The sequence below is a fragment of the Pongo pygmaeus genome, chromosome 6 (genome assembly GCF_028885625.2).
Source record: "Pongo pygmaeus isolate AG05252 chromosome 6, NHGRI_mPonPyg2-v2.0_pri, whole genome shotgun sequence".
Lineage (NCBI taxonomy): Eukaryota > Metazoa > Chordata > Mammalia > Primates > Hominidae > Pongo > Pongo pygmaeus.
Window position 1 is genome coordinate 53,141,538 of NC_072379.2, and position 14,650 is coordinate 53,156,187.

At 37.6% G+C, this 14,650-nt stretch overlaps 1 protein-coding gene across 5 annotated transcripts in view; it reads right to left on the bottom strand.

Moving 5' to 3' along the window:
• Positions 1–14,650, bottom strand: part of BBS9 (Bardet-Biedl syndrome 9) — a 489,686-nt gene that overhangs the window by 264,287 nt on the left and 210,749 nt on the right. For all 5 annotated transcript variants that reach the window (XM_054495852.2, XM_054495851.2, XM_054495850.2 and 2 more), the window contains exon 10: positions 2,197–2,378. In XM_054495852.2, coding sequence (XP_054351827.1) covers positions 2,197–2,378 — 182 coding nt within the window. The remainder of the gene's footprint in view (positions 1–2,196; positions 2,379–14,650) is intronic.

Genomic DNA, 14,650 nt, shown 5'->3' on the forward strand with positions numbered 1-14,650 from the left:
AAAATTCTGTCTTTGAAAGTTCCTACCAGTAGATGTTGTTGACTACCAGTAACAAAAATACTAGGCAGGATTCACATTAATGAGTTGAGTATGAAAAGCTTCAGAATCCATGAGCCATGCAGAAATTATTACTATGATTTCATGCTTACAACATACATTCCTCTTATAACTTACACACATAAAATCAGCTTCAAAAACACTTTTATTACAGTAGATAATATATACCATGTGTACAACAAAATGTACTCTTTAAACTGGCTTTAAATTTTGCTGCAACTCTTCCTTTGAAAACACTTTTAAAAGCTTTAAGTACTGAACATAACCCACAAGGCTATGAACATTTTTTGTAAGTTAAAGCCCCCAAACTAAAATAAGTGACATTAAAATGAATAATGGGGTCATCAAAAAGTTCAGCGTTTTAACTTCTCATAATAAAGAGAAGCTAAAACTGTGATAAAACAATTTTGTGCTTTTATATAATTACAGGTATTTTAATAAACAAACATACCATGGTTTTATAAGGGTACAAGATACTAAATTTTTTTCCATATCTAGAAATAAAATGTTTTAAATACCTCTCAGTTTAAAAAGTTTCCCTTTGTTTCTTTCCCAGAAATAAAACTAAATGATTGTGGCACAGAAGGGGCAAGGAACTTCAAACATTAATTAAAAATTGAGGTTATGTAAATCATGCACTTTGCACCTAAGTCTGTGGGTGTATCCCTAACTTAATTAGCAGTTATTTTAAGACATACTGAAGGATCAAGGTAATGACAAGTAAAACAGCCTAAACTTTCTCACCCAAGGTCATCACTATAACCACCAAGAAATAACTTTTAGCTGTAAGGGATTTTCTGAGAAATTTCATATTCAATTAATGTTAATCAAAATATTATTGGAACATTACTATGGAAAAGGCAAAATCTCAGGACAAAATTTGAAATGAAAGCCTTATTATTTAATGAACTCTGGAAATTTCATGTTTCATGCCTATGCCACCCTTCCCCAATTATATTTTTAAATGACAAAACAAGACTTATAATTCTATTAATCCCAAAAATGCTAGTAACAAAAATTGAAACAAAAAATTATATACTGTGATATGACACATCCAATTTTAACCACTCTCTATTTGACATGGCAGCGCTAACAACAAATAGATTTTTAAGTAATTGGAGGTACTTGAAAGACCTGAACTTCACTGGTTTACTTTCAAAACTTTCTAAAAGAATGTGTGAAACCAAAGCATAATAACTTTATTTTAAGATTTGTATTTTAAAAATATATTATCTCAATTCCTCAGGACCAGAGGAATACAATGTTGGTAACATAGACTCAAAAGTACATAAATCTAGTAAAATTATTGGATCAGGATTAAGATTGGCTCTGTTGTTTTGGTTGGCTTTTGATGCTCTGCTTCTTTTATTATTTCTACTTGTTTTAACATTTCTTTTATGTGAAAATAGTCCATATTTTTTCTCATTAAAAAAATACTTTTACCTGACCCTGAAAAGGGAACTTGAAGTAATGCTTTTCACATGTCCAACTCAAACTGCAGGATTGGTGTTTTGTTTCTCCTTTTAATTTACAAAAAAATTATACCCTTGTGAGTCCCAAAGTAAGATAATATTGAGTTATTCAAAACTTGGGAACTGAAAATATCATCAGCCTCTGAGTCATTAGAAATCAGCATGCCGCAAGCTACACACCATTTGGATGGTTAATTAACTACAAACATAAATTATGTCACTAAGCTGCAAATGACTACATTTGCAGTAACAAAATGGTAGCTCATGTGCTTTGGTTTCTTTTAAAAGAAGAACTAAAGTTGTTTCAGGAGTATCAGAAGTTAATAAATGACCAGTCTAAACTTTAATGCTCTTCTCAAGGCCTAAAACCACCACCCAAAGAAGTACTTCTTCCTTTCTTAGCATGTAAAGAAAAAAACTAGATAGTGCTGCCCATGAAACATTAACAACAAAAGCACTTTCTTAAATAAAATACATTTTCAGAAGCCATAACATACAAAGTAGACATAAAGACCTTGTGTGCTAAAGAGCAATACTGTTTTTACAAATATGATTTTAATTAAGCCTAGAGGAGAAAATTAACAAATACACAAAATAATATCTATCTACAAGATAATATGAATTTCACAATGAATACTAAAATAATAAAAAGCTGCAAATGAGATACCTTGTGATTTGTTAACATCTTTGATGATCTTCTGAAGTTCTTTCATTTCTACATCAAGTTCATCATAGTTTACTTCTCGAGATTCAACGTTTGGAGCTTGGAACAGAGAAGGATCTGTCCCCAGGTATGAACACTGCAAGTGCCCATCATCACTCAGAGTGACTATCACTCCCTTTAAATCACTACAATAAGGAAGAGAAAATGAGACATAATTTTAAATTTCGGTAGAGTTAGTCTTGACCAACTATATTTTTACTCAATTCAGCATCAACACACCATTAAGAAAATAACTATATATCTATTTCTAAAGTTTTACTTCAAAGACTCAATTCAAATGTTTCAAACATGATTTGTATTCACAGAAGTATTCCCAATGTTAAGGTCCACTAAGGCCGGGAAAAAAGCTTAATTATTATAATAGCTACCACTTTTGGGGACCTAACTACAAAGCAAATCCTGCTCTAAGAGCATTTTAAGTACTGTTTTTAATCCTCCTTCCAGCTACCACTTGGCATTTCCGTAATAAGCATGTGAACAACACTTTGGAGGTACAATGGACCAAGAGATGGAGCGGGGCTGCTGGCTGGCTGAAGACCAGGAATGAGGCACAGGAGTGAAGACAGAACAATCCAGGGGACAGAAAACCAACAAAGTTGATGTGGGAAGCCATCGGAGGTCTTGCGGAAAAAAAAGTGCCCCCTGGTCTTTCCTCATCCTCTTCCCTCTCTACCTTTAGGATTCATGTTTGCCCTCTTTCCCAGGTCCTCCCATCAAAGCTTCCTTCACACGCTCTCCTATTCAAGTGGCCCTCTGGTTTGTTCTCTCTTTCTCTTCACTTTTAGCTAGAAGCAGCCAATTGTCCCACTTACTAGCTCTTTCTCTATCACTCTTCTCATCCTCATTATCTTTTTTACTCCCCATTCTTTCACTCTTCCTTCTCTCTAAGGCTACTTGAGGTCTGTTTTGCTCTAGAAACTAGCCATAATATATAAATTATGGAGAATTTTAGCACACAATTTTTTTAAAGTTGTAAGTTTTTGTGAACATGTCATAAAAAGTAGCTGAGATGATTACTGTATTTGCTTCCTCCCTAAGTTTGCCAGAAAAACAAAAAAATTCAACATCGTGATAAGCCATTTTGAGTTGATACATAATGGATTTGTTTGACTCACTTTTGTTTGTTAGGTTTTCTACAGAAACTTTTGATTTTTTTTAAAGTATTGTCTACTCAGTTCTAAAGGTTAGATATTAATCAAAAATAATAAATTGGGCACAGTAACACATGCCTGTACTCCCAGCTACTTGAAGAGGCAAAGAATCACTTAAGCCCAGGAGTTTGAATCCAGCTTGGGCAACATAGAAAGACCTTGTCTCTAAAAGTAAACAAAAATAGAAAAATTGTGAGAGAAAAGATTTTTAAATGTTGCTATTCATCTGAAGAAGAGAAAAGGACATAAAGTATATAACAGATATGGCATGTAAGAGTCTAGGCTTATGCAGAATGAACAAAAATGTTTAAAACTCCCCAACTGTGGATCATGGCAGGTAGTCATTTCATTAATCTAAAAGCTCAACTGGGTTGGGAGTAGATACTACAATTGCTCAGTTCTGCCCATAAGATGGTCACCAACATCCACTTCGCCACCTGCCTTAAACACAACATTCCAATACACATCATCTCCAGGACTCAGGCATAGTCAGTGACATGCAACCCTGTCGTATTACTTGAGAGGAATAAAAAATAGATTGTTGTCACTGGTTCAACAGCTAAAGAACTAGACTAGGACTCAGGAGACTTGAGTTCTAGCTCTGATGCTGCTCCTATAGAGCTCAGTCAACTTGGGAAAGTTTTCCTAAATATTCTTTATCTGTAAAATGAGAAGGTAAGACTAGATAATCCTGAAAAACTTTAAGTTTTATCAATTGCTTCTGCCATCTACCCCTCAGAAAACAAATAGTCCGAAAATGGAATGATCTTCTTAAAGCATGAAAAGCAACCCCAGAGTACCTTTGGGTTTGAACCTTTCTTTGCAGGTAACTGAAGCCACCTAGTGGCCATGGAAATCCCAACTTTCAGCTTAGACAAGCCCATTTCAAGAGAGCAAACCTTCCCTTCCCTCTGAGTTGTGACTGTAGTCTGTTCCCCATTCCAGTCAGCCCCACTAAGCCCTACGAACCCAATAAGTCCTCAGGCAACTCTAGGGTGCTAAAGCGCAGACCTCTGAGGGGGGCTTCTCAGAGAATGTGAGATTCATCAGTTCTTTGAATTCAAACAGGCATTTCCATTTCATCTTCATCCTTTGAACAGTCCATCATACAGAAAAGCTAGCATTACCCAATACAAGTATTCCTCCCTATCTAAATTGAGTTGGTCTTTGAGTTGAAAGGTTTATTACTAAATCAGTTTTATTCCATCAATTTAGATAGCAAATAGCAACAATTTAGATACAAGGCATTTATCTAAAAAATTATCTGAACCTATTAAGTTTCTGAGTTCAAATAGGAAGAGTTTGGATAATAGAGAATACATATATTTCTTCAGACTCTCTAAAAACACTTTTTACTGGTATTTCACGGGTTCAAATGGTAAAGAGAGTAGCCAGGGTCTTCCTCACTAAAAGAACAAATTTCACCAGAATGTCTTGACAGCTAAGGTAATTACAGAACTTAAGCAATTTACTTTCTAAAAAATCAATTGCAAAAGACATTATAGGCTGGGGATGGTGGCTCAAGCCTGTAATCCCAGCATTTTGGAAAGCTGAGGCAGGTGGATCGCTTGAGGTCAGAAGTTCAAAACCAGCCTGGCCAATGTGGTGAAACCCCATCTCCACTAAAAATACAAAAATTAGCCAGGTGTGGTGGCAGGCACCTGCAATCCCAGCTACTCGGGAGACTGAGGCAGGAGAATCACTTAAACCCAGGAGACAGAGGTTGCAGTGAGCCGAGACCACTGCACTCCAGCCTAGGCAACACAGCAAGACTTGGTCTCAAAAAAAAAAAAAAAAAAAAAAAAAAAAAAAGACACTATAGCTTATTTTGTTTATTTTTATGGCTGAGTAGCATTCCCTGATGATTAGTGATGTCGAGCACTTTTTTATGTTTGTTGGCTGAAGAAAAAAAAATCTTCTTTTGAGAATTGTCTATTCATGTCATTTGCAAAGATATGAAACCAACCTAAGTGCCCATCAACCAATGAGTGGATAAAGAAAATGTGTATACACACCATGGAATACAACTCAGCCATAAAAAGGAATGAAACGATGTCTTTTGCAGCAACTTGGATAGAGCAGGAGGCCATTATTCTAAGTGAAGTAACTTAGACAACCAAATATGGTATGTTCTCACTTATAAGTGAGCGCTAAGCTATGCAGATGCAAAAGCATAAGAATGATGACATGGACTTTGGGGACTGGCAGGAGGGGATGGTTGGGAGAGGGGTGAGGGACAAAAGGCTATATATTGGGTACAGTATATACTTCTCAGCTGACAGGTGCACCAAAATCACAGAAATCACCACTAAAGAACTTATCCATGTAACCAAAAGCCACCTGTACTCTAAAAACTATTCTTTTTAGATGAGATTCCTAGAGTAGTCAGATTTGTAGAGACCCAAAGTTGAATGGTGATTTCCAGGGGCTGGGGGAGAGGGTTGAGAGATATAGTCTTGTAAAGATGAAAAAGTTCTGGAGATGGATAGTGGTGATGATTGCACAGCAGTATGAATGTACCTAATGCCACAGAACTGTACATTTTAAAATGCTTAAAATGGTAAATTTTATGTTATGTATATTTTACCACAATTTAAAAAAACACATAGCACCAAAACAAGGGTGAATGAATAAATTTCAAAAAGCTGTATCAAGAATGATAATATAGTATGTAATTTCTTTAGGGACATTAAAGCCTTCAATCTTGTTTTTCTTTTTTGTTTTTGTTGTTGTTGTTGTTGTTGTTTTGACATGGAGCCTTGCTCTGCTGCCCAGGCTGGAGTGCAGTGACGTGATCTCAGCTCACTGCAACCTCCGCCTCCCTGGTTCAAGCGATTCTCCTGCCTCAGCCTCCCGAGTAGCTGGGATTACAGGCGCCTGCCACCACACCCAGCTAATTTTTATATTTTTAGTAGAGACGGGGTTTTGCCATTTTGGCCAGGCTGGTCTCGAACTCCTGACCTCGTGATCCACCTGCCTCAGCCTCCCAAAGTGCTGGGATTACAGGCGTGAGCCCCACACCCGGCCTCCTGTTTTTTTTTTTAATTCAATAGTTTTTGGGGTACAGGTGGCTTTTGGTTATGGCTTCAGGTTTTAGATTTAAGTCTTTGATCGATCTTGAGTTGATTTTTGTATAAGGTGGGAGATAAGAATCCAGTTTTATCCTTCTACATGTGGCTTGCCAGTTTTCCCAGCCCCATTTATTGAATAGGGTGTCTTTTACCGAATTTATGTTTTTGTATGCTTTGTCAAAGATCAGTTCGCTCTAAGTTTGGCTTTATTTCTGGGTTCTCCATCCTGTTCCATTGGTCTATGTGCCCGTTTTTATACCACTACCATGCTGTTTGGGTAACTACAGCCTTGTAGTATAATTTGAAGTTGGGTAATGTGATGCCTCTAGATTTGTTCTTTTTGCTTAGTATTGCTTTGGCTATGCGAGCTCTTTTTTGGTTCCATAAAAATTTCAGGATTGTTTCTTCTAGTTCTGCGAAGAATGATGACGTTATTTTGATGGGAATTGCATTGAATCTATAGATTGCTTTGGGCATTATGATCATTTTCACAATATTGATTCTTCCCATCCTTGAGCTTGGGATTTGTTTCCATTTGTTTGTGTCATCTATGGTTTCTTCCAGCAGTGTTTTGCAGTTTTCCTTATAGGGCTCTTTCACCTCAATGGTTAAGTATACTCCTAAGTTTTTTTGTTGGTGGTGGTTTTTTGGGGGAGTTGTGTGTGTGTGTAGCTTTTTTCTTTTTTTTCTTTTTTTTTTTTTTTTTTGCAGTTGTTGTAAAAGGGACTGAGTTCTTCATTTGATTGTCAGTTTTGTTGTTGTTAGTGTATAGCAGTGCTACTGATCTATGTACATTGATTTTGTATCCTGAGACTTTACTGAATTTGATCTAAGAGCTTTTTGGATGAGTCTTTAGGGTTTTCTAGGCATACAATCATACTATCAGCGAATAGTGACAATTTGACTTCCTCTTTTCTAATTTGGATGCCCTTTATTTCTTTCTCTTGTCTGATTGCTCTGGCTAGGACTTCCAGTACTATGTTGAATAAAAGTGGTAGAAGTGGACATCCTTGTCTTGTTCCATTTCACAAGGGAAATGATTTCAACTTTTCCCCATTCAGCATGATGCTGGCTGTGGGTTTGTCATATACGGCTTTTATTACTTTGAGGTAAGTCCCTTCTATGCCTATTTTATTGAGAGTTTTTATCATAAAGCCATGCTGGATTTTATAGAATGCTTTTCCTGCATCTATTGAAATAATCACATGATTTTCATTTTTAATTCTGTTTATGTGATATATCACATTTATTGACTTATATATGTTAAATCATCCCTGCATCCCTGGGATGAAACCCACTTGATCATAATGTACTATCTTTTTGATGTGCTGTTAGATTCGGTTAGCTAGTATTTTGTTGAGGAATTTTGCATCTAATGAAAATTTTAACAATATTGTTCATGTGGGTTAATAAGTAAGGTTCTATGAATGACAGAATGTTATGCTGAACAGAACCATCAATTAAATCCAATACCGTGTACCCTGTTGCTTCTGTCTTAAAAGCATCATTAACATTGACAAAATCAAGGTCTCTGAATTATTATTGGTCTGTGAAGTGCATCGGATAAGCTAAGTCACTAGAATAATGTACTTTATGAAGAATCAAGGTCAAAGATACTACATTCTTAGGATGTTTGGTTATTTTGTAATTTCAGCAATGGGGCATGAAATTAAACAACAGAATTTTGCTCAGGAATCTGTAAATAATGATTTTATCACTCAGTAAACAGATTCCTGCCTTAACAACACATTAAAACAAAATTCCAGATGGATTTTTAATGTTCAATTTAAAAATATGAAACTACAAAAATATTTATCTCCCTTTGAGATGGTAAGAAAACTTTTGCTATAAGAACGCAACAGAGGAAGCTACAAAGGAAAGGATCTCTAAATTAAACTACATTAAAGTTTTAAACTTGTTATAGGCTTAAGAATACAACATAATAAGAACAGAGGACAAACTCAGAAAACATTGGCAACCAATATAAAATACAACATTTTAAGTTAAACCATGTGAAGTTCCTGATATTCAACTTGTTTTGACCTATAAAAACAATTTTATAGACCAGGCGCAGTGGCTTATGCCTGTAATCCTAGCATTTTGGGAGGCTGAGGTGGGCAGATTGCCTGAGCTCAGGAGTTTGAGGTCAGCCTGGGCAACACGGTGAAACCCCGTCTCTACTAAAATACAAAAAATTTAGCCGGGTGTGGTGGCGTGCATCTGTAGTCCCAGCTACTTGGGAGGCTGAGACAGGAGAATTACTTGAACTGGAGAGGCGGAGGGTGCAGTGAGCCGAGATCATGCCACTGCACTCCAGCCCGGGCGACAGAGCGAGACTCCGTCTCCAAAAAAAAAACACAATTTTATATGTTAAATCTAATATGTAAAGAACTCTTATAAATCAATGAAAATAATATTATACCCAACAGAAAAAGGTTAAAGGCCATCTACAGACAATTCACACATAAAAATAATACAGTCAATAAATAAATGGAAAAATTTTCAAAATCAAAAAATGTACATTTTAAAATTATTTTTAAAAAGGTATATTTGATTAACACCTCAAACTAGCAAAAAAATTGTATTTAATAATGTGTCCAGCTGTTAGAGAAGGTACATGGAGACAAACTCTCATATACTTTTGATACCAATGTAAATTTGTTAGAATCCTTTTAGAGAACATGTTAGAAAAATATATCAAAAACCATAAAAATACTATTGTCTTTTATGCAGTAATCTACTTTCATGGTTATTTTAAAAATTTAGAAACAACGCAAATGATAAGCGGGGAATATTTTTTAATTGTGGTGTATCTATAGTAGAATGTCTAGAAACCATTAAAAATCATATCTTATCAAATATCTGTTATCAGAAAAAATAATAATAAATGTAAAAGCAAAATATAATACTGCATGTACATTTTATTCTGTTTATAAATATATACGTATAAAACACAAATTAGGAAAAACACCTAAATGTTAATAGGATGTGACTATCTCTAACTAGTGAAATGATGAATTATTTTCATTTTGTCTTATAGTTACAAAATAAGATTAGGGCCAGGCACGGTGGCCCACACCTGTAATCCCAGCACTTTGGGAGGCCAAGGTGGGTGGATAACCTGAGGCCAGGAGTTCGAGACCAGTCTGGCCAACATGGTGAAACCCCATCTCTACTAAAAATACAAAAATTTGCTGGGAGTGGTGATGTGCACCTGTAATCCCAGATATGCGGGAGGCTGAGGCAGGACAATCACTTGAATCAGGGAGGCGGAGGTTGCAGTGAGCTGAGATCGCACCACTGCACTCCATCCTGGGACACAAGAGCGAAACTCTGTCTATAAATAAATAAATAAATAAATAAATAAATAAAGGAAGGAAGGAAAACCTTATTTTTTTTAAGAAAAAAAAGTTCTATTTTCCATTCCCAGAGACTAAATTTGAATCAGTGACTTAAAACTTAAATATCTGTGGGATTAAAAACATTTAACTAGTTTTATTTTTCCAACAAAGCCAATCTATAAAATGTGTAACATGAAATTATTTGAAATATAGCTCAATAGACAGAAAATAAATGGTTTCTTTCATTTCCTAATACACTAAAACAAAAGGATACTAGTTTTAAAAACAAATAAAAAGAACATGCATTGGACCTAATGTTCTCTTGTTTGGCCTCATTTTATGCAAAATAGGAACATTTTAGGTTATCACATTGTCAAAGTCTGGTTTTTACTACTATATCTAGATACCAAGGAAATCTTAAAACCCTAAATAGTATTTATTGCACCCCAAATTTTATTCTACCTCAGTAAGGAGCATATGACTGAAAGGCATTTCCCTTCAAATGCAGTCAGCCACACTCAGTTCACACAGCTCTTCCTCAGTCCAAAAGTACTAGACGTGGGCACTTGAACATATTTTAATCAATCCACCATTAATCATTTCAGACATTTTTACTGAGCATCTGCTATACAACAGAAGCTATAAAGGCAAAGAAGACATGATGCTTGCTGTATAAAAAACTTCGGTCTAATTGGGAGGACTTCAAACTTACTTTAAATAAAAGCAATTGCAATCCAATGTGGTAGATAGAGCACAGTAAGAAGAGAGTGCAATGGGCCTGCATAAGAGAGCAGAGCAAGGCTTCAGAGGGCAGAGGATGCAGAAGGTGGATCTTGACCTACAAGTAGATCCCCACAGATGAAAAACAATGGACGAAATAAAGGTAAAGGACTCCAGCCTTGGTGACCTCATTCAGTCTTAATGACTTTAAATACTTTCTTCATGCCAGCTCCCACCTCTATATCTCCAGCCAGACATGTACATCCAGCCCCCTACTTGACACCTACACTTAGAAGGCCAATAGACATCTAAAGCTCAACATGGCTACCCCTGAGTTCCTGATTTTGGCCCCACCTCTCCAACTCAAAGCTATCCTCCTGCATCTTTCATATTTCTGCTATTGGTAACTCCATTCTTTAAGCTGCTCATCCAGAAAGAACCTTAAAGCCATCCTTGACTCCCCCTCCCTTTTCTTTTTCTTGCAACCACATAAAATCCATCAGCAAATATTGCCAGCCTTACTTTTTAAATATGTCCAGAATCCAACCACTTCTCACCAAGTACACTACTGCATGCATGAAACAAACATTTGTTTTTTATTGTTTCTTCTTTAGAGACAGACTCTCACTCTGTCACTCAGGCTGGAGTGCAGTGGTATGATAATGGCTCACTGTAACTCAAACTCCAGGGCTCAAGTGACCTGCCTCAGCTTCCGAAGTAGCTGGGACTACAGGTGCATGCCAACATACCAAGCTAATTTTTTTGTTGTTGTTAGATATAGGGTCTTGCTATGTTGCAGGTCTGGTCATGAACTCCTGGCCTCAGGTGATCCTCCTGCCTCAACCTCCCAAAGCACTGGGAATATAGGTGTGAACCACCACACCAAGCCTAACAAACACCCTTTAATCTGCCCTGGATAACTGCTATTAACCAGCCTCTCCACTTCTATACATGTGCCTCTAAAGTAACTTTCCAACAAAGCAGTAAAAATATTCATGTTACCTTACAATCCTCCGGTGGCTCCTCTGGCACTCATAACAAAAGCTCAAGTCCTTACAAGAGTCTTCAAGGCCCTACATAATATGTTCCTCCACCTCATTTTCATTTTCTGTTCTGCCAGAATAAAAAATAAAATTGTCCATCCAAGTGGTAGGAAACTGAGTTCCAGGAAACCTTGCCACTGCAAGTAAAGTGTTCTGTGGTCCCAAATAAATTTGAAAGTGTAGGCCACAAGAACCACAATTCCTGGGCAAGTCCTAGTGCTTCACTGGGCTCAGTGCCAGTGGACATGGAGGGCAAAAGACTTAATAAGACACCAGATTGGGCAGCCAAGGGAGTGCTTGCACCACCTTTCCCCCAACACCCAGCAAAGTAGTGCACAGCTCTGGAAAAGACCCCTTCCTTCTGCTTGAAGAGAGGAGAGAGGAGAGTAAAGAGTACTTTGTCTTGTAACTTGGATGCCAGCTCATCCACAGTAGAATAAGGCACTGAGCAGAGACCTCAGGTACCCATTCGAAGCCCTAGCTCCTAGATGACATTTCTAAACATACCCTGGGCCAGAAGGGAACCCACTGCCTTTAAGTGAAAGATCCACTCAAGGCAAGATTCATTACCTACTGATTGAAGAGCCCCTGGGCCCTGAATAGTCAACAGTGGTAGCCAGGCAGTACTCGTCATGGGCCTTGAGTGGAATTCAGAGAAGTGCTGGCTTCCAGTCAGCACATTCCCAACTGCAATGGCCATGGCGGAGACTCATTCTGCTTCAGAAAAGGAGAGAGAAGAGTAAAGGGGACTTTGTCTTACAGCTTAGGTACCAGCTGGGCTGCAGTGGAGTAGAGCACCAAGCAAGCTCTTCAGGTCCCCAATTCTAATCCTTGGCTCTCAGACAGCAAGCATTTTAGGACCTGCCCTGAGAGGGGAACCCACTGCTCAAGCCTGGCAGCATTCATCACAAGCTGACTGAAGAGCCTGGGGCTTGAGTGAACATCAGCGGTAGCCAGGCAGTACTCACTGCAAGCCTAGAGGTGGTAGTAATGGGGAGAGATTCAAGGGAGAAGCCGGGGGGAGGGGAGTGGAGGGGAGGGAAAAGAGTGGGAAGGACATTGTCTTGTGGCTTGAGTACCAGCTCACTGCACTAAAACAGAGCATGAGGTAGATTCCTAAGTTTCTGATTCCAGACCCTGGCTCCCAGAGAGCATCTGGACCCACCTGGGGCCACAGGAAATTCATTGCCCAAAAGGGAAGGACACAAGCCTGGCTAGCTTTACCACTTGATGATTGTAGAGCCCTAGGGATTTGAGCACACATAAGTGGTACCCGGGCAGTGGTGATGAGAGGCCTTGGATAAGACCCAGTACATTCTGGATTCAGCTCTTACCCAGCATACTCCCATTGATGGTGGCCACGGGAGTGCTTGTGTCACTACTCCCCCAGCTCCAGGAAGCACAGCAGAGAGAGAGAGAGAGAGAGAGAGAGACTCTATTTGTTGGGGAAAACGTAAGGGAAGAAAGCAAGAGTCTCTCCCTAGTAATCCAGAGAATTATTCTGGATCTCATCCAAGTCCACCAAGGTGATACCACTGTAAGAGCCACAGTGTTACTGGGCTTCAGGTGCCCCCTAATGCAGATATGGCTGCAGTGACCCAAAATCTAGATTGTAACACCCAAGTCCCCCTGAATACCTGGAAAGCCTTCAGAAAAAAGGACAGGTACAAACAAACCCAGATTGCAAAGGCTACAATAAATACCTAACCCTTCAATGCCCAGACACTGATGAATATCCACAAGCACCCAGGCTATCCAGGAAAACATGACCTTACCAAACGAACTAAATAAGGCACAAGGATCTAATCCCAGAGAGACAGAGATATGTGACCTTTCAGAGAAATCAAAATAGCTATTTTGAGGAAACACAAAGAAATTCAAGATAACACAGAGAAGACATTGAGAATCCTATCAGATAAATTTAACAAAGACATTGAAATAATTTAAAAGAATCAAGCAGAAATTCTGGAATTGAAAAATGCAACTGACATAATGAAGAATGCATCAGAGTGCCTTACCAACAGAACTAATCAAGTAGAAGAGTTAGTAAGCTTGAAGACAGGCTACTTGAAAATATACAGTCAGAGGAGACAAAAGAAAAAATAATTTAAAAACAATAAAGCATACCTACAAGATCTAGAAAATAGCCTCAAAAAGGTAAATCTAAAAGGCATTAGCCTTAAAGAGCAGGTAGAGACAAAGACAGAGGTGGAAAGTTTATTCAAAGAGATAATAACAGAACTTCACAAACCTAGAGAAAGATATCAATACTCAAGTAGAAGGAGGTTACAGAACAGCAAGCTGATTTGACACAAATAAGACTGCTGCAAGATCATTAATAATCAAACTCCAAAAGGCATGGATAAAGAAAGGATCCTGAAAGCAGGAAGAGAAAAGAAACAAATGCCCTACAAAGGAGCTCCAGTATGTCTGGCAGAAAACTTCTCAATGGGAACTTTACAAGCCAGGAGAGAGTGGCATGATATATTTAAAGTGCTGAAAGAAAAAAAAGACTTTTTCCTAGAATAGTATATCCAGCAAAAGTATCCATCAAACATGAAGGAGAAATAAAGATTATCCCAGACAAACAAAAGCTGATAGATTTTATCAACACTAGACCTGCCCTACAAGAAATGCTAAAGGGAGTTCTTCAATCTGAAAAAAAAAAAATGGATGTTAACTAGCAATAAGAAATCATCTGAAGGTACAAAACTCACTGTAATAGCAAGGACACAGAAAAACATAGAATAGTACAACACTGTAACTGTGGTGTGTAAACTATCTTGAGTAAGAAGACTAAAAGATGAACTGAATCAAAAATAAGAGCTACAACAACTTTTTAATACATAGATAGTACAATAAAATATAAAGAGAAACAATAAAAGTTAAAAAGCAGAGGGACAAAGTTAACTGTAGAGTTTTTATTAGTTTTCTCTTTGTTTCTTTGATTTGTTTGCTTGTTTATGAAATGAGTGTTAAGTGTTCATCAGTTTAAAATAATGGGTTATAAGATCATATTTGCAAGCCTCATGGTAAACTCAAATCAAAACACATACAACAGATATACAAAA